Here is a 25,628-nt window from a genome sequence, read left to right on the forward strand (position 1 = left end):
AGTTGTTTACTTTTTTGACAATGTGACATATAATTTGGCCAACACCTTTAAGGCAGGTCACATCCTGTTGAGATGATGAAATGATTATGAAGAGCCATGAAAGTGACACTCGGCAGATGGACTGAATTCATCTTTATCCTGTCAGAGTTTCTGTGCCGTTTTCCTTTGATAAAACATGAAACGCTCGCTCTGCTCCAGCTCTTAGCCTGTGACAAGTGTTTTAGTGCTTTAATATGAGTGATATTTTTGTAAGCCCTGTGAGTTTATGTTTTAAAGATGATTGTGTTTAGTTTGATTTTCTGACAGTTTCTGATGCGTAACGAAACCTTCAGCCTCTCTGGCTGTACGGATTTTAGTGCTTCGGATTTTTATCAAACAGGTCAACTCTGTTCGGTTTATATAACATTTCTCCAAAGGTGAGTAAGGCAGAGATTTCTTCAATCCGTTTCTTTTACTGTACTTCTCAAAGCCCGTCAGCCTCTTCTGGATCTCTCTTTGCACTCTCCCCTTTCGTCTTCGTCTCTGGGAGTATGGGTGCATGTCAAGTGATTGTTGAATTGAAATATTGATGTGGAGTATCAAAGCGTGGCGTAGCACTCCTGTGTTTCCAGAACTAACCACGAAGCGCTTTGATCAGATACTCCTGTGATCTGACTTCTGAAGTTGTTAAGAGTGCTGGAAAACAAAATGCAAACAAACTTCAAGTGCTCTTGGTATTGATAAAAGTTTTCTTTGACAAGTGGAGATGCGTGCTGTCTGCATGCGTCTGCCCAAGACTGGAGATTTCGGGGGTTTTGTACATGTTAATGGACATGAGATGAGGGAATTATTACTGTTTCTCGCACACCTTGCAGTGTAAACTGTAGTGGAGGGCTGGGAACCCACACAGAATCAAGTGCAAAAATCTATTCTAGTTATATGATTTCTGTGTTCATTTACTGTAATTATGCGTCTTCAAACCCAACATTACATTTTTTTACACTGGATAAAGACGTGATGTAAGAAATCTAAGAATGCTAACATCAAAAGGATGCAAAATCAAAATCCTTATAGGTCAAAATCTGATTACTACATTCTTTGGGAGATATACTGTTTATTCAGTGGTTCTATTATATAATAATTTATAATGTAAATGGATGGCAAATCAGGTCAAAATGTGAGCCTGAATATTAACAGAGGATTTAAAACAGTGAAGATAGATGCAAAGACCAGTTTGTCCTTTAACTGGCTGAACAGGGAAAAATATTGCAGTGAAATTTGTACGTCATCCACCATTTGGTACATATTTTATTAGATTTTTTTTTTATGTACACATATTTCCACATGTCTTTGAAGCATTTTTTATTTTAATTTGGCTCCTTCTTCTCTTATCATCAACCCATTTTCAGAGAAGTAGTCCAGTGGCATGTCCTCCAAGACCAACTTTGCATCTGTTTATCATATTACCACGTACTGTTGCAGTCATTGAGTATGTTTGTATTTGTCAATGGATCAGGCATCTTGCATCTTAATCTTTACAAGACAGAAGTCATTGTTTTGGTCCCAAAATACAAGGATGGAAATCAGCACTTGTGCTTATGCCAGAAATCTAATCGCAGTAACGAGCACAGACAGAAACATGATCCACATGTCAATTATTTGGCCTACTTATCTTAAAAAAAAACAAAAAGAAAACTTTTCAATCATTAAGGACGATCTGTCGAAACAGCTCACACACGATCACCAACACAAAGAAAACCCAACTTCAGCCATTCCTAAACCACTACAGTGGCTTTCCTTTGGTGATAATGATGGCATTTGGTCATAATATATTTCAAATAACCTTTACTGACTGATTAAAATATTATTCTCTACTGCAAGTTTACTGTAAAGGCAAAACATGTTTTATATTTATTCAGTTTGCTATAAAGGAGATGGAGGACATTATTATGTATTTTCAAGGAACATGGTGACGTTTTATGGCTCAATCAGATAACTATATCGCTTTCAGTTATTAAAATGCTCAATATATCAAAAATAACCTTAAAAAAGTTGTTACTTTGAATCATAGCTGCGTCTCTGTCTCTTTAACAATTCCCTACTGTTTCCGACGCTTCGCCTTCGGCGCTCCATTATAACAAAGCATCGGTTTGCCGTACTCTAAAGTCCAGCTGTTTGTGTTGTTTCTCTTTGCAAAGAAGCAAGAAAATAAAGGCTGACGTACCACCTTGCCAGCATCAGCTTTGAGAACGGTCACTCATTGAGTCCTGTGCGGTGAGCAGAAGGCTTTTACATGCTGTCTGTCTGTCTGATCCATTAGGCCGCATTTGTCACACAAGGGCCATTCAGTTAGCGCAGCGCTGTAAAACCGGCTTTTTGACATGGCCACCAGCACAAAGGCTGCTCTCCACTGTGGCGGCCCGTTTTCAAGTGCAGATGGTCGAGACAGCTGGGACAATTTAGTGATCTGAGGCTTTTAAACTGCCCCCCAGGCATGATAAAAAAAAAAAAAACAGCTTGAGTACCCTCTTGCATATTCTACACCACGAGTTTAAGATTGCGTCTGCAAAACAAACACCATTTGTTCTCCGTATCTAGAAAACAGGAAAACCGCTTCAAGACTCCGGGAACATCAATCGCAGAACCTCTTCCAAAGTTTTAGAACCGCTTGGCTTGTTTTCCTGAATGCATTTTTGCTGTCTAGAAATAGGTACACAAGAACATCTGCATCATCTTGTTGGGATTTGGGTTTTGAAGCTGCTGGTAGCCGCTCAGTCAGAGAGGAGCGCGCGGCACATGACGGAGCAGCTCTGATTACCAGCAGTCTAACCAGCTGTTTAATGAACACAGGGACCTCTTTCTCTGGAAATTAGTTTTCCCTTGAATACTGTGGAAGCCTTATCCAGGTCTATTTAAATGAGGTAACATGGGGAAGGTAAGCACCACCACATGAGCATTGTTTTCACAGTTCAAAGTGAGGAGAGAGTACTTTGCACTTCAAAGACACTCTTCTGGGAGGCAGTACAGTGGGGGTGGAGTGGGGTGGTGGGGAGAGGGGACAGGAAATAAGAATCGGGGTAATTAACAACTTCTGCTCAGTAATAAACCGCAGACACGGTACACTTCTGCCTCCGAAATGCACTCCTTTAATGCTGTTCCGTTGCATCGGAGATGTTTTAATTTGGAATTACACCGTTTATTTTGAGCTCAATCCAGACTAATAAATCAGAATCAGAATCGACTTTATTGGACAAGATTGCGTGCCCAAACAGGAAATTTAACTTCACTTTCGAGTATTACATACATAGTGATAAGACAATGGTAAAAATAGAATATATTTGTATGGGGGGGAAAGGATTTTGCCAACACCTGAATTACAGTGAAACGCGTAAAAGTGGGTGCAGCTTAAGTTGGGTGTTGTCTGTTGACACTAGCCTAAAACTGTCAGTCGAAGTGCCCTAGGATTATTGAACTAAACTCCCCTTTGGGTTCAAATTCATTTTAAAGCATACGTCTTTTTATAGTTCAAATCCTAATTTCAGGTGGCTTCTCCTTCTCCTGAGGCTGTGTTTATTTAAGGATCACACAGTGGAAAACAGTGAGGAGCAGATCAGCAAGAAGCGGGGTGGGGGGCAGTGGGGAGGGGGATTTACATGAGAACAGGTTCCCAGCCTGGATTTAAACTCTTAACATTGTAATGGTGAGCAGACTTACAGAATGAGATTAAGCCTCCCGATCTGCATTTAATGGAGCAGATCTGAAGTGGCCTCTACTTGAACTCTGAAATGTGAGAATGTCACACGGGGCAGCCTATTTGACATGTCGCCTACTGGTGAGAACTTGGAAAGGCTTTGATTGAGTTTGATCAATTAACTCTGTGAGGGGGGGGGAAATGCTGTGACTTTACTGAGAGTTTGTGAGCCCCACGCCGGCCAGTCATGACCACTGTTTGCCTCCTAACGGCACAAAAATACTGATCTGGATAATCTAATTAGACACAATTCACAACAAAAGTGTCTACATATATTAATTTATTTGTTAGTTCATGCAGTAGCTGCCTTAACAAGATTAAGTTTCAGTTTTAGAAGATTCGTTTTGTTTTTAAATAAATCTCTTTAAATGAGAGAACTGTAGCTGTTGTGACTGAATAAGATCATAGTTGGTGATTTTGCAAGCATCACTGATTCTTGATAAAAATACACTTCTTGTATTTTCTATGTTTTTCACATATCCCACCAAGGGCTTTATGTATATGCAAATGTTTTGTTCCCAGTGTGAGCAAATTATTTCACTGAGGTGGCTTTAGAAATCTTACAACTTTTACCAGAGTAAGCATTTTGTTCATGCACAACACTCTATATGTAGACATGAACAAAAATGCGGATATACAAACTCTTGAGATCACTTGAGATTCTACCCTGATGAAGTAAACTGCTGGAATTTAACCAATAAAATCGGTTTGACAATCAGCATACATTTTATTTTCGTGTATTAATAAGACGGGGGTAGAAGTCATGAAGCTCAACACAGAGCTGTGCACAAGGTATGAGAAAAATATCAAATCCATTTCTGTTTAAGTTTAGATTCACACATTTACAAGAAGTATAGTTTTGTTTATAATTTGCTCCACACATGTACCGAAGTGAGATTTGTTTTTTTGTGCCTAAATCACAAGCTTCAAGACTCTTTCCGCAGCTACAAATGTTCATTTATTAATTTTTTTGTGAAACCACATTTCAATTTGGAGTTAAAACAAGATATCAAATAAGTTAGGCTCATTTATGATCCTGAGGAAGGCCGCAAGAAAAAATCCGCCATCATACCAATAAAGTTGTTTCCCCTGCATTTCAAGTTAATACAGTCCTCACCACATCAGAGCGTTTACCCTCTACATGCAAAGCAGAGCTGAAGTTGTGCCAGAAACCATGGGATCACTTGTGTCTTCCATGTTTTCATTTCTACCATGGCTTCACAAAGAAGTCGCACAATTTGCAAAAATACTGTGAACAGTGACATTGCCTCTCCTTAGTCTTATATATTTTCTGTTACACAAGTTTGAAATGTTTTTAAATGTATCCTTATATTGTTGTAACAAACGTGTTCAATATATTGTAGGGCTCAGTAAAACGAGTCTATCAGCATGTCTGGTAAAAATTAAGTTTAACATTTTAAAGAAACTTAATTAGGTAAATTGAAAAAAACTAAACAAATTGTGACTAATTATGATCATTTTGGTAGCCTTATTTGTCTTCCCATATTAAAAAGGAAAATAAAAAAAAAAAGTTAATAGCAAAGGTATAAGATGTAATATAAATATTAGTGATAAAAATTTCTAAATCTAATACAACATGTTGCCTTGCCTCACGTTAGCTTGCTAGTAAGTGTGACGTTGACATTGGTGCTGTCATTAAACTAGTTTAAGTTGGATATAAACTTTTTGAAAATAAACAAAGGAGATGATGGCATGTTAAGAACATTTACACAAACACAGCTGAGGTGTGTTAGAAATAGCTGCTTGAAAGGTTAAAAAGCTCAATTTACATGCAGATTTGTCTTTAGCATTAGCATTGTCACTAAGCTAGCTAAAACTGGATAAAAACTCAAATTCTTTTTCCAGAACAGGAATTTTGTCAAACATGCCATTTTCTGCTTGACATTAGAATGAAGAACATCTTCATCTGATTTAAAATCCAAATATCTGACGGATAACAACTGAACTTAATTCAACCATTTATATTACAAACTAATACAATTAAATTTACATAGTCAACTATTCAGCACTTTCTAAAATTCATTTAGTGTGTGGGGTCTACATGTGTGGGCTATTTCCTTTTTCTTCTTTCCGAGATGAGAGCAGCCACAACGAGTCCAGTGAAGAAAAACACCACGAAGGAGAAGATACTCAGTGAGATTTTTTTATTTATTTATTTATTTTATCAAAGTCTTTTTGTCAGAACAATTGGAGGAGGAGTCAGTACTCGGGGTCAGCATTTGGTTGAAATTGAGTGAAATTATGAGTAGCCCACCCCTTCACCTAACAAGACCCCCCTCCTGCTTCCTCCGTCTCATCCCCACTCTATTGATGGGCTCGCCTGCATCATACTGGAGACCCCGTCGAGAGGATCTTTTCTCTCTATAAAGAGAAGATGCGGCTCGCGCGTCTTTGAGTTGTTCGCACTGGATTTTTGCAGCGCGCACCTCTAACTTCAACTGGTTCAACTGACTGCGAACAGAAAATACATTTTTACCCGGAACATTTGAATGAAACAGGATTTCCCAGAGTCGGAGAGTGTAAAAAAAATAAATAAATAAAAAAAATCTTGATGCGCCCCATTCTGCCGCATCTCCAGCGATAGTTTCATATTCCGTGCGTTCTCGGAGCAGTTTGTGCTGCTGGTGGGGAACAGGAGCGCGAGGACAGATGGCTGCGCTCACGATACAGAGGACTGACAACTTTTTGCACACCTTCCTGCAGGTTTGCTTCTTTTGTCTTTAACTGGTATCACTTTATGTTTGATTTCCTCTGCATTTTCCCCCTTTGACTGTACTGCTCTTAGTCTTTACACCTTTTTGCTAAAATGAGTGAAATATATATATATTTATAGTTATCACCACTCTTTATATATATATATATATATATATATATATATATATATATATATATATATATATATATATATATATATATATATATATACTTCAAAACTACGAATTTTTTGTGTAAAAATGTCGATTTTTACTTTTGAATTGAATTTTGTCAACTTTTTGAAAATATTTATATATAAAAAAAAGTAAAACAACTTAACTTTTTCTAATGGTGATGCGTTTGTGTGTCACCGCACAGGACCGGACGCCCAGCTCCTCTCCGGAGGGAGCGCCCAACGCCCTCTCCTTCCTGGCCACCACCTGCAGCCAGGCCTGGCAGGTGGGCAGCACCATGGGCTCGGATGGGTCACAGTTTCCCTACGAAGGCACCGTCAGCTCCACCTCTGGAATGTTTCAGCTATGGAGCAACGAAATGGCCCCCAGCACTGCCCTCAGCACGCACCAGATGACTTTCACGGTGCCCAAGGTGCAGTTTCCTGGGCACATGCAGTCCGGCCTGGGTCACCACCATCATCATCACCACCACCATCCTCATCATCACCACCACGAGCTGCCTCTGACCCCACCGGCTGAACCTGCGTCCTCCTACTCCTTCGAACTGTCCCCTGTTAAGGTACTGTCTTCGCAGCCGCAGTCCAGCAGCCCCTACTACCCCCAACACAACGGCGTGGGGCAAAACTTCCCCAGCTTCCTGCAGAATTCCTCCGCCAGGCATCACCTTTCGGGCGGCCACGTGGAGGACGGTCAGCAGTGGTGGAGCCTCCCACAAACCAACAGCGCTCCAGGCAACCACCCCTTCTCCCTGGGCAGGCAGCTGGTTTTGGGTCACCAGCCGCAGATAGCCGCCCTCCTCCAGGGCACCTCCAAGGGTTTGCTGAGCTCCACGCGCCGCTGCCGGCGATGCAAATGTCCGAACTGCCAGACGAACAGCGGGGGGCTGGAGTTCGGCAAGAAGAGACTGCACATCTGCCACATTCCGGAGTGCGGCAAAGTGTACAAGAAGACGTCCCACCTGAAGGCGCACCTGCGCTGGCACGCCGGGGAGAGGCCCTTCATCTGCAATTGGCTCTTCTGCGGCAAGAGCTTCACGCGCTCGGACGAGCTGCAGCGGCACCTCCGCACGCACACCGGGGAGAAGAGGTTCGGGTGCCAGCAGTGCGGCAAGAGGTTCATGAGGAGCGACCACCTGTCCAAACACGTGAAAACCCACCAGAGCAGGAAGGGTCGGTCCGGGCAGCCCCCGCAGGGCACCGACCCGATGCTCGCTAGTATTAAAAGAGAGTGATCTGCTTCAAACAGATTAAAATAAATCAAGAAAATAAAAAAAATCTATAACTGTGGGAATCACATTTACTGCCATAGATTTGCACTACAGGGTAAGCGCTCCCTGAATTTTACTCTTCCTCGACAGAATCCTGCTTTTGAACTAACCTGGACTCTTGTGAAAAGACTTTGGCTGAGTGAAATTCTGATTGTTTTTGATCCTAAAGATGAAGCTTTTGCAGTGATATTGTGATAGTTCAGCGTGAAGGATTAAAGAGCCTTTGATATTCATTATGTAAATCTTATTTAAATTTCAACTGGTGTGAAAGTCTATTTTTTCAGACTTCATTGTGTAAATATTTGACTATGTTAAACAGCTGATGATAGGGTTCTCTACCTTAACATGTGCTCTAAAGAATTAAGTTGAATATAAATGTATGCCTTAGCTGAAAAACTGCAATTATCTCAGAAATTATTGGAGGGGGAAAAAATTGCAAATCGCAACTCGGTTTTCATTCAGGATTTGCCCAACTGACGCCCAGAAATTGTTTGGAAATCTTAACGCTTTGATTTGTCTGTTTTTAAGAGGCAAAGCAATAAAATACGCTGCAGATTAATCCTTTCAAACTTTAAATTGTTTGTAAAGTTATGTAAAACTATGCTAAACGACTTCATTTGGGTTTTGGCAGCATGTAAATTTGAATAAACACTGTCATGGAAAAAAAAAAAAGAAAAGAAAAATAGCTTCTCATTGCATCATTCCTGTGTTTTGTGGAGTTTAACTTTCTCACCAGTTTTGTCCATTCGGAGAGATCTAGCATTTTGTTTCAATGGTAATTTGATTGCTTTTAGAATACAACTGCTGTCCATTGTGATGCCAGTGTGAAGGAAGAAGCCCCTAAAAAGCACCCAACATGGTGGGGCTGTTCAAAGATTTTCACACCTCAAAGTAAATACTCATGCCATTGATGTGGGGGGGGGGGGGCGCGTTTGTGCCGCCCGCTGCAATCAAGTTCACAGTCATATGGCTTTTTAATGAGTGTTTTCTTTTTGTTTTTTTTTTTCCAATAGAGAGGATTGAGTCAACAGCTGCATCACAGGGGCAGTGAAGAGGAATTCCCTGTGAATGGGACCCCTGTTGCCAGAGACCCCTCTGTGGTGACAGGAACTCCCTTTGATTTTGCACCCTTGTGAAAGTTAATACGCCCCCTCCCCTCCTCTCCCACCCAAGACCTCCATATATCACGGCCGTGTTACGACAGGCTCTGCTTTTACAGCCTAGAATGAGGCTTTATTCAGATGGCCAGCCAACCAGATGTCTGATCATCCAGGGGTTTCTTCTCTTTGTCTCAACTTCCTCTGAAGCGAAAATAAGAGAAATATGATGTCTTTGTCGGGGTCCCACAGTGGAGGCCGAGTCATTCCAAAACGACGTGTGTACTTTATTGCTGCGCCATTGGTTTATTTTCATGAAATCAGAGTGACAATCACCAGTGCAGGTTATCTTATTTGGCCCCCCACGGCCAAATAAGATAACCTGAAATTTATTCCAGGAAAAAAAAGCCCTGGCATGTAGTTAAATCGATTATATGAGTGAGTGAAAAACACTTCTTTTTCTTTAGCTCCAATCATCTCTCAGGTTAAACTCCTTAACGGTTCATATGTTAACCATACGTTAAGATGCTTTTCACTTCAGGAAAATGTTCTCCTCAGAAACGAATTTGCCTACCTACCCAGTTGTTTCTTGTGCTTGTTTGTACAGCGGGATCCAAAACCAGACCGTTTGCGTACATCATGTCCCCTGATTCTGAGCCGCTTCTCCTCCTGCAGGAGTGCTGGTCAAATATATTCGGACATAGATCTACATCCACTGCAGCAGCAGAGTCCACAATGTGACTGAGAGCAGTGCGGTCAGACTAGTGCTGCACAGATATCAAAAGTCAAGTGCTGTCAATCCAAACATTGTGGAAATTAGCTCTATTTCTATTAATGAAAGCAGTAATTTCCAGCAATGACAACATAACTGATGGTAATGTCACGGTGACGACATTTTAAAAGTTATTTAGAGTCATTCCAGTCACTGCAACAGAAACTCACAGCCGATGTGGACACGTAGAGTTTTTGCAACATTCAGTCTGCAGAACTTGTTGCTGATGCAAATCTGACCAGCTGATTTTATTAATGTCTTTGACAGGTAAAACTCTGAACAGACGAGATCAAACACTGAAGCGGAGATAGCAGCACTTAGAAAAGCCATTTTTAAGGGATAGCATTAATTAGCAAATATCTGTGAATGTTACAACACGCCAGATGTGTATAAAAACACATTTGAGTTCACAAGTAAACAAAAAAATAAAAATTGCAAAAATGTTGCGAGACAAAATCCTTGTATTATTTTTGGAAGAAACTGAAGAGACCGGGACACATAAACCCACACATTTTGCTCAGTTTCAAAAAAGACACTTTTATTTTATATGATACAACTCTTTCTAGTCGCTCAAATGTGACATCAACCAGCCTTCTCTCTGCGTTACACCTGTTACTTTTGGTTCTCTGTAGAGGTATTCCTTTGTGTGTTTCATGCAAAACTGACTGATCAGTCATTCCAACGAGAGCTCTGTAAAATAAACTGAAGTTAAAATCAGCTAAAGTCCTATCTTTCTGGATTGTTTTGTTTTCAAAGTGAATGATAGTGGTAGTTTGTTTTGTTGTTTTTGTGAAAGGATTTCCAAGTATCTTGGACGTGAGCTCTGAAATGTGAGGCCTTTTGATCTTTGGTGCAGCTGTACGATCTAACTGAACTGGAGGCGAAAGTCTTTAGGGACCCCTAGTGGCCACAAGTACGAGAGGTCTTCTCCTTTTGCAACTCCTGTGTTTTAAAATGCTAACAGTAATTAATATCCTTGATTCTTTTTTTTCTTTTTTTTTGAACAAGGAATGGCAAGCCGAACCCTATAGTAAGGACACAAAACATCCTAATTGCTGAGCTGCTGTTGTTTTTGGCACTTTTTAGGAAGAAGAATCATGCAAACAACCAGCTGCGTTGATGAGAGTTCTTGGCATCCCAGGGTCATAGTTCATCCTTCGAGTGGCTGTGTTAAAGTACTTTTTCTTTATGGTATGTACAGTATATGATCCATGAGGGCAAAAGTTATAGAACGAGGATCTTGACATGACAAGAATTGACTTATAGTATAACTTACTTTTTCTTTTTTTTAAAAATCAATTCTTATTTAAGGATAAGAAAAGATAGGCGTAATGTGCTCAAGTCAGTGACCTAGAAGATGATGCATGCAGCACTTTGGGTGAGTCTGTATGGATGCGTTTTTTCATCTCTTGAGGAGTTGCCCAAAGAGGGGAAAAAGAAGTATGGGCTGACGTCATACCCACAGAGAACCTCCAGAGGGCTCCCTCATGCCTTCTTGTCCAGATCAAAGGGAGGCCGGTCAAACAGAATATTGGAGCACGCAGGGCACCGCGCCCCTCAACACTGTTGCAACAAAGAAAGTTCCTCACTTTTCAATGAAATTTGAGTTAATAAAGTTCTTGCGATGACCCCGTCAAATGTTCCGGCTTTCCCGTTCTTGTTACCATAAACAGCAAACTCAGGTGTCAGCAGGAAAATAAAATCTAAAAATTTTTTTTATATAAACGGGGTTGTCTCCTTTGTAGGGTATCAGAATAAAACTTAAAGAAATTTGCCAGAGGAAACGAGAAGAGGCGCTCCTTGCCCGTTCTCATGCACACCCACATATCCACAAGTCATTTTTCACAGACACACATTCAGGCACACACTTAGCTCCAGTGATTGCCCCAATTAGGAATGGAATCATCCAAGATTTCGCTCCATCCCTTTCAAAGAGAGGAATACAAACTCTTCAAAAGAAAACAAACAAACAAAAAAAAAAGAAAACAGAAGGTAGAAAGCAGAAATTGTCATATCACGGAGTGTTTTATAATTCTGAGCCTAGCAGCATCGCGCTGGATGCTCTCGCTGTTCACTGGAGGTGATCAAGGCCACATCACCTCCCTTTTAAGTGGCTCTCTAAAAGGGAGCCAAGCAGTTTATATATATATATATATATATATATATATATATATATATATATATATATGGCTCCTTTATACTTCAGCTTCCTTGGAAGTCCCGCAACAAGCATACACCTCAGGTGTGCAAAAAAGTACACAAGTGGTGTCTTCACAGCATTAGTTAGCTGTTGTCCTCCTGACTCAGAAGAGTTCACAGGTCGTCTTCGACTAGCTGGGCTAGGTTGCTGGGACGTCGTCCGACTGAGGGGCCTGACAGAGCGGCCTGGGTCACCACATCAGAAGCAGAGCCTCTGCGGAAACCCTCTACTGCTCTCTGCTGGCGAAAAAGGGAACACTGATCAAAGCACTGAGTGACCCTATACCTGAGCCACAATGTAAGAGAAATTGCATCCTCTGTATTTATAATGCGTCTTTGAAATCCTTCCTCATTTGTGCCTGTAACGGAAACTGTTAAAATCGTGTGCATGTGAGAAGCTTAGCATGTAAGGCATTTTGTAAAAGTTTTCATGGGTCTTAAACGTTTTTTTTTTTACGTTGTTACGTTACAACCGGATAACTTCGGTAGATCATAATAGAATTTCACCTGATAGAACAACGGCAAGGCATAATTTTAATGTGGGCAGAAAATTATCTTCCCCTGAACTTTTTCTGTAAATAAAGCACTTGAGAATCACAGCATAAACAATACATGAGCTCTTTTTCGCCATGACACCGTACACCAAACTCTAATAACAACAGTCCACCCACAGGTAATTTAATCTCAGTACAAATATAGCTGTTCTTTGAAGGCCGCAAAGTTTGTTTAAGAATATTAGAGAGCAAACAGCATAAAGAAGACAAAGCGTCAGTGAGTAGGGCATAATACAGTATCACCAGGAAATAACCATTCTAAATTGACAGGCTACGAACAAAGAGTATAATGAGAAAAGCAGCCAAAAATCATAAGATGACTCATGCACTCTGCAGCTCCAAGACCTCATTTATGAATAATTTTAACACAACACTTTGTTGGTGGACAAAAAACAAAAAAAACAAACAGAAATACGTTGCATCGGCCCTCGGAATGAGCTTTGCAAAACGAATTGACGGAAAATTCAGTTTCTCGACGTACAAAGTAAGAAAGCTAAATTTTCAGATTAATTTTTCCAAAAAAAGAAATTGGGAACTCTTCATCCTTCTTCTTTCTCTCTACAATTATTCACAGTATACATAAGATATAAGGTTTGTGGTTGTATTGTGACAAAACGTAGAAAAGTTCAAGGATTATGAATACTTTCCAAAGCGCCGTAGATGGAAACCCCATCAGACCGGGAAACCATTATGCATACTTGATAGGCATCTCCCTGCCTTCCCTGATTAGTCCAGGCCTACTTCCTGTTTGCTTAACATAATCTGTCAGCCCTCTGAGGACAAAAGCCCAGAGATGACAGACGTACATCTTCTTGATGATGACAAAAAACAACTTTACAGAATGCTGCTGTTAACAGGACTTCTTCAAACTTATTAACTTATTATTTTTATTTTTTAATAATCTTCTGGTTTAGTCCGTCAATTTTATGCAGCAGATTTGCTCGATGCACTTGTTCTCCAACAGGGGGAGGTGTAGCTCTTTTTGTCAAACACATTTCTTCACTCAATCTGTGTCTACAGAAGGAGTTGCAGTTACAGTTTAATTAGCATTAAACAGAAAATTGGATTTGTTGTGTTAGATGTGGCAACATGGTCAGTAAGCAGTCCCCCAGAGGCTTGTTTTCTGTGTTCTGTAATTCTGCAGCTTGTTCGGTCATCCTGCTTGTTGACTGCACAGCTCAGGGGTCATAATAACGTCGTAATCAATTGCATATACTCTACCTGTGCGCCCTGAGCGGCCGGGGTGTACAGCCCATTTGATACAGCTGGACAGTTTGACTGATCAGAGAGGCCCAGTCGGACGTGTGACGGTGAAGCAGTGTGGGAGTCAGCAGGGCATGGCTGGACCACAGCGGCCTGCAGATGTAGGCAAGGAAAAAGTGAATCACTCAGTACCGAAGGTCATGCGCAAGGCAGTTTGCTAGGATTTTTTTAAAAATCTTTCTACATTTAAGATATACAGCGACAACAAGCTTGACAAACAGAGTTTCTGGCGCAGCATGCACTGAAACAGTGCGCACAGGGCAACGGCAGTGGCGTTTCCCCCACAGAGCGATACAGCTCAAGATACCTACACCCCTCAACGAGAACATCTCGCTCGGCCCTTGGCTCTGGCTTTGGCTCGGCAGGTAGAGCGCTGGCAGAGAGGTGTTGTGAGAGTGGAGGGAGGGAAGCTTGTGGCGGTCGATGGAGGCAGACGAGTGGGGCCTCAGGGCGCTCGCAGCAGACAGAGGGGGCCTCATGCTGCGGCCCAGGCTATTGGACTTGCTCTCTCGTCGCTGATACTCAATTGGTGATTGTAAGGCTGAGAGAAAAAGAGAGCACAGGCAGTTTTTTGGCAAACTTCCGCAAGCGTGCTAAGGAGCGTTGCATGAAGCAGATGTGTGTTTTTTATTTTGCGAGCGGATAAAAAGCCCAATCATGTTAATTATCTGGCAACGTTGTTCTTGTTCTGTTTGATGTTACGGTGTTATGACATGCAGTAATCCATTATTTATTGGTCCGGATTCGCACACGGAAGCTCATTGATGTTAACGTCACCTGCAAAATAAACAATTCTAGTGTGTTTATGAGCCCTTATTAAATATTTGGTGATCCTGTCCATGAGGTGGCAACGACTACAAACATGTTCTCAATTCGTTTTATCCACATGCACGAATCACTAACACTTTAAACATTTGTTGCACTTTGCAAAATCTATCAACAATGCCTTTGATAGCTTATTTCACCAAAAACAAAATGCATCTAAAATACTTAATGTAAGACGTTTGTGGGCTCATAAAGCTTTACACCTCCATGGCTATGTGTGAAGAGTGTTTAATGAGTGTTATGTTTAGACAGAACCTGTCTTGTGAAAAGCTTTGCATTAAAACCTGTTATGACTGTGAAGTCGATATTAAACCCTGGCCAGCTCAGGAACATGTCTAAAATTTTCAGTCAGAGAAATGTTTGTCGGTGCATTTGCACCACAGAAAACTCTCCCTTTTTCAAAAATAATCAACCAAAAGTGTTACTGAGCGATTAATGAAGGAACCGTTTGACTCATAATTGTCTAAACAGTCACATCACTCTGAACTCTTCTTTTCAGTGAGCACTTTTAAGTTTCGGTCGTTGCTTGAACAGATGAACATGCCTCTTTCGGTCAAATGGAAATTGTACCCAAGGATAAAACCAAACTTTTTCTTCCTGGTATTTTGTGTTTGCGGTGTGTAAATTTAGAATACCTTCACAGACTTACCTCCGTTTAACATGACTTGTGAAATAAGTCATGACGTGATCACAGAGGCTGTTACAAATCATTGAAAAGTTTAAGACTATCATTGAATGTAAACCTATAATTAAATTTTTTTTAAATTATTTCAATCATTCTTACCAACTTAATGTTTGGATGATTTAATGCCAGACAGCCAAAACAATAGTTGTCTGTCTTTTAACACAGCGTATGTTTTGTCATTGTGTTTAAAAAAAAAATGCAAAGAAAAAAAAAAAATCCCCCCAAATATTTATCTACTCATCTCCATAATCTCACGACATGCTCAGGAATTGATGAACAAATCAATAATTTATTACTTTTAGAATTAAATAAGTGTCTCTCAAACATAGGCTGACCGTACCGTTAAGAAAGTTGCGCTGACTTTCCAGGATCTGAACCACGTCGTTGACCCAAGCTCTGCAGATCTCAGCGGAGGAGCTCTGCAGCTGGTACCGCACCACGCTCCCATCTGGGTTTCGTGAGGTCAGTACAAAACGGGTATCGTCGCCGTCAGCACTGGGCTCCACCCCCAGGCAGCTAACCTGCAAAACAACACATCTGACTAACACCTGGGAGGACTACATCCTGCTGAATCGCTTGTTAAATAACTCGTGCGATTCTCTGGAGACTTCATAATGAGGAGTTACACAACATGCTAATTCGGGGGGGAGGGGGGGGGGGAGAATTAGTGTGATACAAATCTGTTGTGTAACTCACAACCTGGGTGGGTGATGCGATTTCTTACTTCTAGGTATTTAGTTGTTTTTTTGTTTTTTTTATTACATCCTGCGTGGTTTCATGGAGGCTGGAAAAGCACACACCTTGATGCTGTTTTTAAAGATGTATCCAGGGATGGAGAAGTCTTTCTTCTTGTCTATGGGCTCGCTGAAGATTACCAGCTGCTCAAACAGGAAGACTCGTCTCTCCTTGGCTCGAGATAGAAAGCCACTGTCCTGCTCTGCGACAGTGAAAGTTTCCTGCTGAAGCAGCTTGCCCTGGGCTGTGATCTTTCCCTGGTACACAAACATAAAAATTATTTTTTTTAAATCAGATGAAATGCGTTGCTTTCTTGTGCCACGCGCAGGGAAAAAGCTGCTTGTAAAGACGTACCTCAAAGCCTTGTAACCTGCCCACATTCATCATGTCATCGCAACGTTTTGGCACCAAGCACATCACCTCCACCGCTTTCTGTGCGCGAGACGAGAATAACAGTTGTTGTCTTGGACACTCACGTTCACAAAATATCTTCAAATCATGAATGTTCCCATCAGGACTCTCACCTCTAACTCTTCAGTGTCCTTCCCAGCTTTGATACTGTACGTCAAAAGGTCCTGTAGAAATAAACACAGCGCGGTCACCGGAGCATTCCAGGTTTACTAGCCAGAGTAAAGCGAGGACATCTGGTGGTCTGTTTATGGGTGTTTAATTCATTCATTCATTAGAGTACGATAAAGTAAAGTTTTAAAGAAGCAAGAGCTTTATACAACTGACCAGAAAAGACATTGGCATGTTACTGTTTGAATCATCTGGCAGGGAGGGAGTCTCATTCTGTAATTTGCCTCTTCCTCTGTTAGTGGAAAGCAGCCTGACAGACAATATGCTCAGTGTGTGTGTCTTGATGCTTTAGGCACACGATGTTTGCATAAGCCCCCATGCCATAGCTGTGTGTGTTCTGACAGCTGCTCTGTGCGTGTGCTTGGGTTGCTGGTGTGTTGGTCAGCGGCGAAGCAAAGACCCATTTGTCACCTTCAGCAGAAGCTGGTACTTCATGATCCTCTGTACAGGCTTGATGAGCAGGTCATTGAGCTGCAGTCTATGTCCCAACTGCTGTCGGAGCTCCTTAGAAAGAAAAACAGCAATTCGCATGTCAGCGACATCTCAAAACACGACCTCTGATGACCTGCGTGATCTAACTCAAAGTGATTAAGGTTGAGCCCCAAAACTGAAGTGGCAGCTCTAAAGGGATTCACGCGAACACGTGTTAAACATAGCAGAGACATCGGTGCATGCTAAAACTCAGGATGTGACAGTAAACTGCTGCTGAGACAAAACAAAAACCACAAATAAATTAAATTGTCGTTCAGTTTTCAGGAGAAAAAGCTGATTTTTCTCACCTCAAAGTACGTCTCAATGTACTCTGACACGATATGTTCCGACTTGGGCTTGTTCTGGCAGTACACAACGTACATATGGAGACGTCGCTCCTGAAAACCAAGACCAGAAAAAAAAAATTCTCAAAATCAATCTTGGTACAGATTAGTAAATAATATGTTGGCTTTCAAAATACAACGAAATTATAACAAATTCCCCTAAAAGCAAATCACACATTTCTCTTATTTTATCACAGCATTTTGAGTATTTCGTGAATCAAGTTATCTTATGCATATATATGTGAATTCTTCTGCATCTCTGTTTTGTGGATTGAACTTATTTATATTTACTTTTATATGTTACTGCCAAGAGAAATGAAGGTCTATGGTACTGATACGAAGTGAACGGCTTGTGGGTGTGAAATGGCAACACGTGATTATGAAATGTGGTGAGAATTAGCAAAAGGGGGAATTTACTCTGAGCTTTTCTGAATTTTATGTATTTTTTCAGACTAATTCCTTTTTTTTGTTAAGCTTTAGCAATCAATTGTATGTTACCTTTTTAAATGTTTAGCAAATTGTAATATTTTTACTACTGCTTTGTTCTCAAAATTAATTAAAAGTCCCGTTAGTCGTTTTGTTACTGTATTTGAGTAATTATCTATTCCTAATATTGTACCAATTTGAGTCCCAGTGGGGGAACAATGTTTCTTTGATATCAGCACGACCATACGAAATGCCTCCAAAAGTGAAGAGAAAAGGAAACCGTTTTTCAATGTGTGGTTAGTCTGGCTGCTGTTTGGGATGAAAGGCAGGCAGAAAAAAAACAATGATTTGTCTGCAAGTGCAGCGCCTTTGAAGCTGACTCTGTCTGGTTGTGCCTACTCTTCTGTAACTAATTGGCATGGGAGAGCTGATATGGCAGCGCTGAGAGAACTAATGGCTTTACATGTAAATGAGCACCAGGTTATGTATAATTTACCCAAGCCACCCTTCAGTGTCACCAGAGCCTTCGCAGCCTGTCGATGTATAACGGCACCTAGCAACCAGCCCGCCCAGTTCTGCAGACTACGGACCGCATGTAAACAGCCGCCGTCCACGTATGAACGACCGTTGTGTGTGTGTCTGCCTTCCGGTACTCGGTGTAAATCTGTTTTCACACGTGTTGCAGGCCGCTTGTTGTGTGTAAGTGAGCACACATGGCGCATATTGGTGACACGGATCTTGTTAAAAGCGGCTCGGGCTTTCTGCTTTTCATTAGGGTCTTGTTCCCAGTCTGCTTGTTTTCACAGTTTGACACCGTGCTTAGATTTAGTTGGAGCTTTTTTTCTTTTTAATCCCCCATCGGCCTTTTAAGTTGATTATCCGGGGTGAGGTGGGAGGGGGGGGGGGGGTATATTAAGTCTCTCTGGATTCCAAAAGGAGCTTCAATAAGAGAACGGATGAACAAAGTGGGAAACAGGAAGAGATCTTTGACTTAATTATGTTTGAAGCAGAAGCAAAGCCGAGCTAGTTGAATTGGTCGTTCGTGTTCGCCTAGACTGCATGTGCCACTACTTAACCAATGCACATAAATCTAATTTTACTCCCCTTGTGACCCCATTGTGACTGAAGATCATCCCTTCAGCTTCCCAACGGTTCTAGGTTTCAGACAGAGGATTTTGCGTCAACACAGCAGTCCTCTCCACGGGAAGAACATTTGGTCTTCTTCTTTCTACATTAGTCTGCTTGCACTCAATAAAAATATTCCAAAAATACTAGTTTTTTTGGTATTGCATAGGACAGCAGTAATATTATAGGTAGATTTTTCTCCAGCCTTTTATTGACAGAGAGGTTGATGAATGGGACGGATTTTCTTAATTTTTTAACTAAAACAATCTTGAAAACATGTTATTGTCCAGCAGGACCTTTTGTGTCCCTCTCTGGCCTCATGTGGGAAAGCTGTCCCCACAAATTTGGGTGTGAAAATAGATTTTCTTTTTTTCCCTTCACATTAAAGTCATATGAACACAGTGGTACTATCTTTCTTTTAAAAAATAAATCCTTGTATGTCTAAGAGAAACTTTGAAACAATGATACGTGCTTGTATAACCTATGATTGATGAAAATGTTTTTCTTTTTTGGAATTACTCAATTTTCCGTTCTTGCACTGGTACAAAATTCCAGGACTGGATGTTTGACTGGTACAAAACACACAAAAGGCACATCTTTGCAATGTGGTTTCCAAATACATTTTTGGATAATTTTGTATTGAATTCAATTTTTTCTAATTGTGGCCCAGTTTATCTGTCTGATCTTTTGTACTTGTCTTAACCATGCCTTGCCTCAGGTTCAGTAGACCAGATGCCTTTAAAATGTCCCAGACATATGTTGCACAGTCACAAGTGAAACAGCTTTTGTGGTCACAACTCGAAAGCTTTAACCTATTATTTTTTATTAGTTTTTGTTCTTTTCATTTGAATTTCTGCATGCTCTTCTCTTGTTAACTCATAAATGTTCTTATTGTCTTGCCAGTGTTTTTGTTTGGTTGGTTTTATCAGATAGCACTGTTGGGTTGTAGATTAGGCCTTCTCGTCATCACTTTCATTCCGTACCTGACTTTTCCGAGTATGAAATACGATCTTTCACACCAACTCATGTGTCAACTCATTTCCTGCCATGTGGATGCTTCATTTCTCCCTTGACAACCAAAAAAATTAAAGTAATTTTCTATCATATAATGCAAGTTATATCAAACCAAAATAACTCAGGGTTATATAACTGGATTTTAACCGGTAACATTTAATGAAAGTAAATATGCCTAAACAAAGGGGTGAAATGAATGAGACAGAATTAAATACAAACTGTCCAGACAATAATGCAAGACCAGGTTAGATTATGGGTGAGGTCAGAGAATTTTGGATTAATTCTCCATAATTCATGAAAAAGGGAGTTTTATATCAAAAAGCTTTCTTTTCTTTCTCACCAGTCCAGGCCAGACTGTTAGATCAGTCATTCCACTGAGTACTGCTGCTAAAAGCCCAACCTGACAGAGAAGTATCAGTGAGAGGGAAGTGGAAAGAGCCAGGCTGGGAGTGGAGCGAGGAAAGGAAAGAGCCATGTCTGTTTTCTTTCCTTTCTTTTCCATCACACCCAACACAGCAAGGAAGCAGACACAGAGCCACCTACTCCTCTAATATGCATGTATGTATTTGCCTACATGATGTTTAAACGTACTCACATGTTTAATAAAGAGCTGAGCCAGCCTTTCTGGCTCCTCCAAGCACTTCTCCAGCTCTTCCAGGAAGTAGCTGCACAAAAAAAGAAACACACACATTCAGGCACACACACGCACACACACGCACACACACACAAACACAATCATCCTCCCAACACGGAAGTTCAGATTTGCTTCATGAACTTTTGTTCCTTCGTTTTCCACTGAGACACAAACACATTACGCTCCGCAGATTGCCGTTTTCCTTTCGCTTTGTCTGCTTTGGAACACGGAGCTTTCAACGTTCTTTAAAAGGAAAAAAAAAAATTTAAATACTTGGAAAACTCACTCTTTATGCCAGTCATATATTTGGTGAATGTTTCCAAAAACAATCTTGTCCTTTCCTTTCATGCCCTCTGGAATACCTTTGGAACTCATTGTAGCCATGTAGCCCTGCAAAAGGAAGAACAAGCAAAACAAAACAAACAAAAAAAAAGGAAAAGCTGATCATACCAGCAGTGCATAGCTAAGTCATTACAGCAAAGAGCAGCAATCCCACACCAGATAATACTAAGCTTTTATTAACTTTCAGATGGCAAGAATTCCTCTCTAAACCGAAATATCTGCTGCTATTTAAGGCAACGGGAGATGGATTGCACTGTAATATAATACTCCTTAGGCTTATAATTCATAAAATCTGCTTAGGACTGGAGACGGTGGGATGGAAGCAGACCAAAGCGTGGAGTGAAGTGAAGGGATTGCGATGATTAGGATTTGGCCCTCTCTTTGATAGACTGTGTGGATGAATGTCAGTGCAGACTGTGAGGTTTACCTCCACTATGAGCCCCAGGTCTGCCACATAGTCCTTCTCCGTCTCTATAAGCTCGTTCAGTACATACCTGGAAGAGCAGACGGAGGTGACGATTAGTGTTTCTGAAGTTATTTCACATCTTAAACCACATGACGGCACTTTAAAAATTTAAAGAATTTTCTTTTTGCCTTTAAAAAAAAACAACAAAAAAAACACTCAGTTGCCAGTTTTCTGGATGTCGCAGAGGAAAAACGTTCAGCTGGTGCATTTTTACTTGAATAAATCTAATTTAGCAGCACATCCTGCAAAAGCTTTTGAAGTCAGCAAACAGGAAATCAGCTGTGCACACACAAAAAAGTGGACACTCGCGGGTTTTTGATCCCTTTTCGGTGTCTCCTAAAGAACAGCAACAAGCCTCAAATGTCACTTGAAAGAGTTCAGCATAAAACATTTAACATATGATAGTAGCTATAGAGTACCAGTCAGGTTAGAAGCTCAGAGGGATTTCAGGAGTATATACATTAATACATTTGCAGTTCAGACGCATTTTTTATATTTTTTGCATGCCTGTCAGTTTATGTAAAGTAAAATTTGCTTGCATTAAGTGTTTAAAAAATGTCAACAGCAGCCGCTCTTGCTGCAAGAAAAGTATATCTTGTTTTGGCACCACAATGCCTTTTTTCCCCAGTTTTGACAGATATTAGATTAACTTTCGATTACGTCTGGAGAACCATGAGCAACTGTCCTGTTTCCAGATGCTGGGGGAACTGGGCAGGAGGCAGCAAGGTTATTGTAAATAGGTGCTTGATAAAATGAAGACTTAAAAACTATCGTTATAACACAAATCACATTCTTCTGTCGAACTTTCAAGGTGCAAAACTGAACATCTGAGAAATATTCAGAAACATTGCCAGACGTTATGGGGACTAGCATCACCTAATGGCCAGAGAATCAGCTGGTTACCATGGAGACTGACCCACAGTACTTTCTTATGTGAGTATTCCTGCTGCTTGGGTATCAGAACAAAAAAAATATTGCTTCATTGATATTTTCTGGACAAGAGAATTAGAATTTTTTTTCCCTCGTGTTTCATGAAATGATGTCATTTGCTTGCTGCTTGTGAGGACAATGACAAGTCACACCAAAAAAATTTGAGACAATAATGTTATTATTGCATTTTCATGCGGTGCGAACAAGGAGTTTAGTCATGCTAAATGTTGCGGTCAGATTGTGTGCAGACAACATGATCTAGGTGGTGCTCACTTCTCTCCTGAAAACAACTATCATCCTTTTTCCAGCTAAGCAATACATACTTACTCCTTTAGAACAGTTTATCTCAGATTGCTCTTCCTCTGCCGCATCCACCCATTAATCATTACCTCATCGGGCCAGGATATTTGCATTTGCGTATTTTTGGTAGCTCCGTAAAACAGACGCACAAGAAACATCTGCAAACAGCAGCGATGGACGACAAAGCCCCATCTATTGGCCCACTGGAGGTTAGTTTCATAGTTTATAAAGATTTAACATGAATGGTAACAGCACCTTGCACCAATCTGATGGCTGAAAAACAGATAAAAAAAACAATAAACAACTTTGCTATTGAGCTCATATGTCTAGTTATTCAATAATTTAGCAATTAGTTACAAGTAATTAATTACAGACCCTGCAATAAACTTGATTAAAGATTTTAAGAGTCCCACCACTAACTGAAATACATTAAAGTTTGCTATTCTGACATCACAAAATGTTAAAAAAAGGTTCAGGGGAAATGAAAAAAAATTCTAATCTACCTGTGTTTTGGTAAAACAGGACTCCAGCCACTATCCTTCCACAGCAGGAAAAACATAATAAAATAAAGTTTATCTGGATTAAGTAATTCTGCAATGATGTCTGTTGTTGTCATATGTGTAATTACAATAGTTATCTTCCTATTCATAAGAATCACATTTGGAAAACCCAGTTAACTCGGTGCAAAATGTGTACTCCATTACTGTAGAATTTAAAGAAGAGTATTTCTTGATATTTTCCACCATACTTATACTTTATCCAACATTACTAAGCAAAGAGAAAACTATGGGCTATTGGTTTGTAGCCTGACTCAGATGATGTCCCTGTCATGCAACTGTCATCATTTGATTATTTCTTGGCGTCTTGTTTTAAGCGATCATCAACTCGAAAAGTTGCTCATTAATTCCAATAAGAGGCAGCAAACAGGCGAAGCCTCGGGGGTTAAATCTTGGCCTAAGTGACGTTTCTGCAGCTGCGCTCACACATAACGGCTGTTTGTGCCGGGCCGCATTTAATGTACGACTGCAATATTCCAACGACAACTGCCGTGCCGTGCATAACGTGTGGACATTCATCCTGATAAAACACGTACATGCTTTTCTCGAAGGCACTTCTGCTCTCCTCTTCGGTGTCAGCCACAGTGGACCATTGGCTGGAGGTATCGTCCATCAGGACAGACTCGCTGTCCGCGGGCGGAAGACCAGCAGACTGAGTGTCCTGAGGAGGCAGAGACAGACAGACAGATGGATTGTTTACCAGCGACCTTGTGCCAGTAATGTGGATCATGCCAGGAATAAAACAAACAAAGGGAGATAAAGAGCAGAAGAGCAATGGTAATGATGCAGGTTGCCAAGGGGACCAGGGGCGGTAGGGCTGGGGGGGGGAGGGGGAAGCAGACGGGTACGAAGAACAGAGATTGAAAGATAAAGAGATTGGAATCAGATTGCTGCTGTTAATGATCGGTGCTGTGCCACACATTACAAAAGATAAATCAATGGTCAGAACTCGACAAGCGAAACAGCTGTGGGATCCAATAAAACTGTAAAGACTCTTGATAAAGTTGTTGCTCCAGGGGAAGTGGAATTACAACCACAGTAGAATAGGCTCAGCGTTTGCAAAATGTGAAAAAAAGAAAAAAACAGAATACGCTAAGAAATATTTAGATGTTTTTTCGGGGGGGGGGGGGGGATTTGTTTCTTCTCACTTTCTTTATGTGCCATCTCTCCGTCTGTATCTATGTCAGCATCTCTAAGTGTGGTCTGTGTGGCTGCAAAGCAAACAGGATAAACACAAGGTTACCTCAACCTAATCAATTGTGGTCATGGGTTGTATACATGACCTCATTTTTTCTTGTTTTTTCCTGGAATTGATGTCATTTCCTTGCGTGGGGCTCTCATGGAAAATATAGACGCCGTACACAAGGTTTTGCCTAAACAGGCTGAAATCTTCACTAGCTCCATGAATTCACATTTACCCACTAACTATTTATTTATTTGGCACAAAGCCTCTCCTAAAACAAACCGACAGAGCGGATACAATACCTTGCAAAAATATTCTCACCCCTTGAACTTTTTCACATTTTCATCACATTACAACCACAGACTCCATGTGTTTCGATGGGACTTTGTGTGATACATGAAGATGAACGTAATTGTGAAGTGAAAGGTAAAAAGGATAGCTCAAATGCTTTAACATTGAACTTCTAAAAATGAAAATTATCTTCTTTGTTCTTTTTAAGATGATGCTGCTAAGGAAATCCAGTGCAAGTCTGTAGTCTGAGGTGTGGCTAAATTCATTAGATTTTTCTGCAAATAGAGAAGCCATTTGGAGTATCTCTCTGTCATCTTTGCACAGGTGAAAGGTGAAATTTGTGTCCATTTGCCAGTAAGCTGGCTGAATGTGAATTATAATGCAATCTTTACATTTCTATTTCCAAAGAATGTCAAAAACTTCATAAGCCTTTCCTTTCTCTTCGTATGCTACTCTTTGTTAGCCTACCTCATAAAACCACAGTATGCTATATATGAGATAATAAAATGACTCACAGTAATATGTTGTGAAAATGGGTTAATTTTAGCCCTTTTTTTCCCCTCGAGCCACATGTTTCCTTTTCACTCTCTCCTGACAAAGTAAACTTACAAAGGCGACTGTCCAACTCCACGCAAAATTCTCTGTGTCTCCTTGTCCTACACAGGCAGGGCTTTCACACCTTAAACACACACACACCGCAGACATTTCTCTAACTGCCCGTGCAGACAGGAGCCTCACAGGGAAATAAATAGATGGGCGGACGCTTGCACACAATCCAGCTGAAAGCAGCAGAGCGGTTTCTCCTTTTCATCCCTGGTCTAGTTCAACTTGTTCACCTGTCGTCTCTTTGATAAACTCATTTACAGAGTGTTGAACTTTCTGTTGTGTCACAGGGAATGAGACGAAGCAAAGTGAAGGGGGGAGACAGAG

General features: G+C 40.8%; 2 protein-coding genes across 5 annotated transcripts in view; one reads left to right on the plus strand and one right to left on the minus strand.

Annotated features, from left to right (window-relative positions):
- Window positions 1–5,493: 5,493 nt before the first annotated feature.
- Window positions 5,494–8,589, plus strand: sp5l (Sp5 transcription factor-like). Its single transcript, XM_008413655.3, has 2 exons — window positions 5,494–6,454; window positions 6,824–8,589. The coding sequence occupies exons 1-2, from the start codon at window positions 6,401–6,403 to the stop codon at window positions 7,868–7,870; spliced, it is 1,101 nt and encodes a 366-aa protein (XP_008411877.1). The 5' UTR covers window positions 5,494–6,400; the 3' UTR covers window positions 7,871–8,589.
- A 1,707-nt stretch (window positions 8,590–10,296) lies between these two features.
- arhgef25a (Rho guanine nucleotide exchange factor (GEF) 25a) overlaps window positions 10,297–25,628 on the minus strand; it is a 66,634-nt gene continuing 51,302 nt past the window's right edge. For 3 of the 4 annotated variants that reach the window (XM_008413659.3, XM_008413656.3, XM_008413660.3), the window contains 13 exons: window positions 23,761–23,885; window positions 21,399–21,465; window positions 20,916–21,019; window positions 20,591–20,660; window positions 17,395–17,484; window positions 17,027–17,119; window positions 16,561–16,611; window positions 16,391–16,468; window positions 16,102–16,293; window positions 15,642–15,822; window positions 14,103–14,332; window positions 13,750–13,884; window positions 10,297–12,214 (listed from right to left, as the gene is read on the minus strand). In XM_008413659.3, coding sequence (XP_008411881.2) covers window positions 12,089–12,214; window positions 13,750–13,884; window positions 14,103–14,332; window positions 15,642–15,822; window positions 16,102–16,293; window positions 16,391–16,468; window positions 16,561–16,611; window positions 17,027–17,119; window positions 17,395–17,484; window positions 20,591–20,660; window positions 20,916–21,019; window positions 21,399–21,465; window positions 23,761–23,885 — 1,542 coding nt within the window. In that variant the 3' untranslated portion in view covers window positions 10,297–12,088. The remainder of the gene's footprint in view (window positions 12,215–13,749; window positions 13,885–14,102; window positions 14,333–15,641; window positions 15,823–16,101; window positions 16,294–16,390; window positions 16,469–16,560; window positions 16,612–17,026; window positions 17,120–17,394; window positions 17,485–20,590; window positions 20,661–20,915; window positions 21,020–21,398; window positions 21,466–23,760; window positions 23,886–25,628) is intronic. The other variant, XM_008413657.3, reaches the window with a different exon arrangement.

The sequence above is a fragment of the Poecilia reticulata genome, chromosome 7, assembly GCF_904066995.2.
Source record: "Poecilia reticulata chromosome 7, P_reticulata-male-v2, whole genome shotgun sequence".
Classification (NCBI taxonomy): Eukaryota; Metazoa; Chordata; class Actinopteri; order Cyprinodontiformes; family Poeciliidae; genus Poecilia; species Poecilia reticulata.